The sequence below is a fragment of the Triticum aestivum genome, chromosome 7A, assembly GCF_018294505.1.
Source record: "Triticum aestivum cultivar Chinese Spring chromosome 7A, IWGSC CS RefSeq v2.1, whole genome shotgun sequence".
In the NCBI taxonomy this organism is placed as follows: domain Eukaryota; kingdom Viridiplantae; phylum Streptophyta; class Magnoliopsida; order Poales; family Poaceae; genus Triticum; species Triticum aestivum.
The window spans coordinates 3,398,270-3,400,375 of NC_057812.1; the positions used below are offsets into that span (position 1 = coordinate 3,398,270).

The following is a 2,106-nucleotide window of genomic DNA, read 5'->3' on the forward strand; positions in this document are numbered from 1 at the left end:
TGTGGTCTTGCAACTGAGAACACACACACACACACACACACACACAGAGAGAGAGAGAGAGAGAGAGAGAGAGAGAGAGAGAGAGATGGAGGCTGTGGCGGCGGTGGCGGCCACCTCTTTCGTGGAGTGGATGGTGCCGAAGCTCTTTGATTTCTTAGATAAAAATCACGAGCTTCGGAAGAATCTGGAGCGTGACATCAAGTTCATCAAGAACGAGTTTGCCATGATTTCTGCCGTCATCCAGGATGAGCAAAAAGTTCACCATGACGGTGGCGAAGAGGTGCATAAGGAGTGGATCAAGATGGTACGTGAGGTAGCGCACGCCATCGAAGACTGCATCGACCGCTTCATGCACCGCGTGAGGATGCCGGAGACAGGCGCCGGGTGGCTCCGTCACGCTGTCCACAGGGTGAAGACGGTGAAGGCTCGTAACGAGTTCGCGTTGGCCATCCAGGAGCTCAAGAAGATATCAGAGGATGCGTCCAAGCTGAAAGTCACATACAGTAGCAGCAGCACCTCTTCACCAGGGCGGTCGAGGTTGTCTGAGCAGACAGAGACGGCAGCGACCAAAGAAGACGACGGCGATGGCGACCATTCAGCAGCATCCGGATCTGTGCCCGTGGGTATGGGCGGTCCCCTCAGCGAGCTTTTGGATATGATCCAGCAGCAGCAGCAGCTCAAGGTGATCACCATTGTTGGGTTCCACGGTATGGGCAAGACTCTCCTCGCCAATCATGTGTACAAGGCAGTTGAGAGCCAATATGAAGCTCGGGTTTGGGTCCCTCCAGCAAAACTAGAGGGAACAGCCACGGATGTTCTCAAGGAGATACTCCGACAACTTGGCCAGTGCGTCGACGGCCGTCTCACCAAGCTTCAAGCAAGCATCAAAGAGTGCATTGGGACCAAGAGGTAATTCTTCTATATATCACTGGATTTATAAAACTCCTCCTTCAATATATTCGTGTCCAATTAATCTGCCATGTTTAATTTAGTGTGTACATTCTTCATTCTAACTAGTGAGGTGACCCAGGCATTGCGTGCTCGATTTTCTGTACTGTGTTGTGGTTACTACTAATTAGTCTCACTGATTGTTTGCTCCCACGGTCAATTGTTATTTCATTTAGCCTGCTTCAAAGTATTATCATTCATACATAACTTATAATTTATATTAAAGCAAATATATACATCTCAGGAAAAAAAAGTAACAGACTTTGGTTTAAAACTTTAGATACATTAAATTGTTGTCAAAGCCACACCGCTATATGTGGTACTTCATGACTATTCAGTGGCACTTAGTCCATTGTCCACTGTACAAAAGTCATGGAAAATCATAGTTGCTCATACTATCATCTTGCTTCTTCACTTGAACTCGCGCACGCCCATTGTTTTCTTTTTCTCGCAAATGTTATTCTGGAAAGAAATTACCAATATTTAAATGAAAGCATCTTTTGTGGGAATTTATATATTGATGGCTCTGATATAAATCTTGTATTCTTATTCTCCACATGTTGCGTCTGTTGTAGTGCAATGCACAGTATCTCTGGAGTTAAGCTGCTTCTATGCATGCTTATCTTGCTTTAGTTGTCTTTGCTATAAAAATTCTCCGATTCACGTTTGTCCTGTTTTCTTTTTTTCTCATTCATTCATTCAGATCCCTATTCATCTCCTGATGTAATCCTTGGCTAATTAGCTTGTCATGTTTAATTTGGTACATAGGTTCTTCATTGCAAACAGACAAATTAGTCATGTGTTGTAACGGTTGTTTCTTCATCCATTGGGGGAACACTTGGAGTAGAGATAAAGGGAACACTCGATGGGGAAGTCTATATATATGCTAGATTCCGAGAGATTTACGTAATATAGTTTACGGAGATGTGGAGCTTTTCCTTGTCCTGTTTGATACAAAATGTTCTAGCTGCCAGTTAGCCAAGGTTTAGATGCGAACTTGGGAGGGGCCAAAATAGCATCGGATTCACAAGACGCTGCTGGTATTGCTTTGGGGTGTAGTACTAACTTGTATTAAAGCACTGCAAGCTTCCTCAATCTCCATGTAACTTCACAAATGCCTCCGCAGTTCACGGTTAAACAGAGAGAGATTATATTGTT

General features: G+C 44.4%; 1 protein-coding gene across 1 annotated transcript; it reads left to right on the forward strand.

Moving 5' to 3' along the window:
• LOC123150805 (disease resistance protein RGA4-like) lies at window positions 1-2,106 on the forward strand. Its single transcript, XM_044570630.1, has 2 exons — window positions 1-909; window positions 1,717-2,106. The coding sequence occupies exons 1-2, from the start codon at window positions 86-88 to the stop codon at window positions 1,754-1,756; spliced, it is 864 nt and encodes a 287-aa protein (XP_044426565.1). The 5' UTR covers window positions 1-85; the 3' UTR covers window positions 1,757-2,106.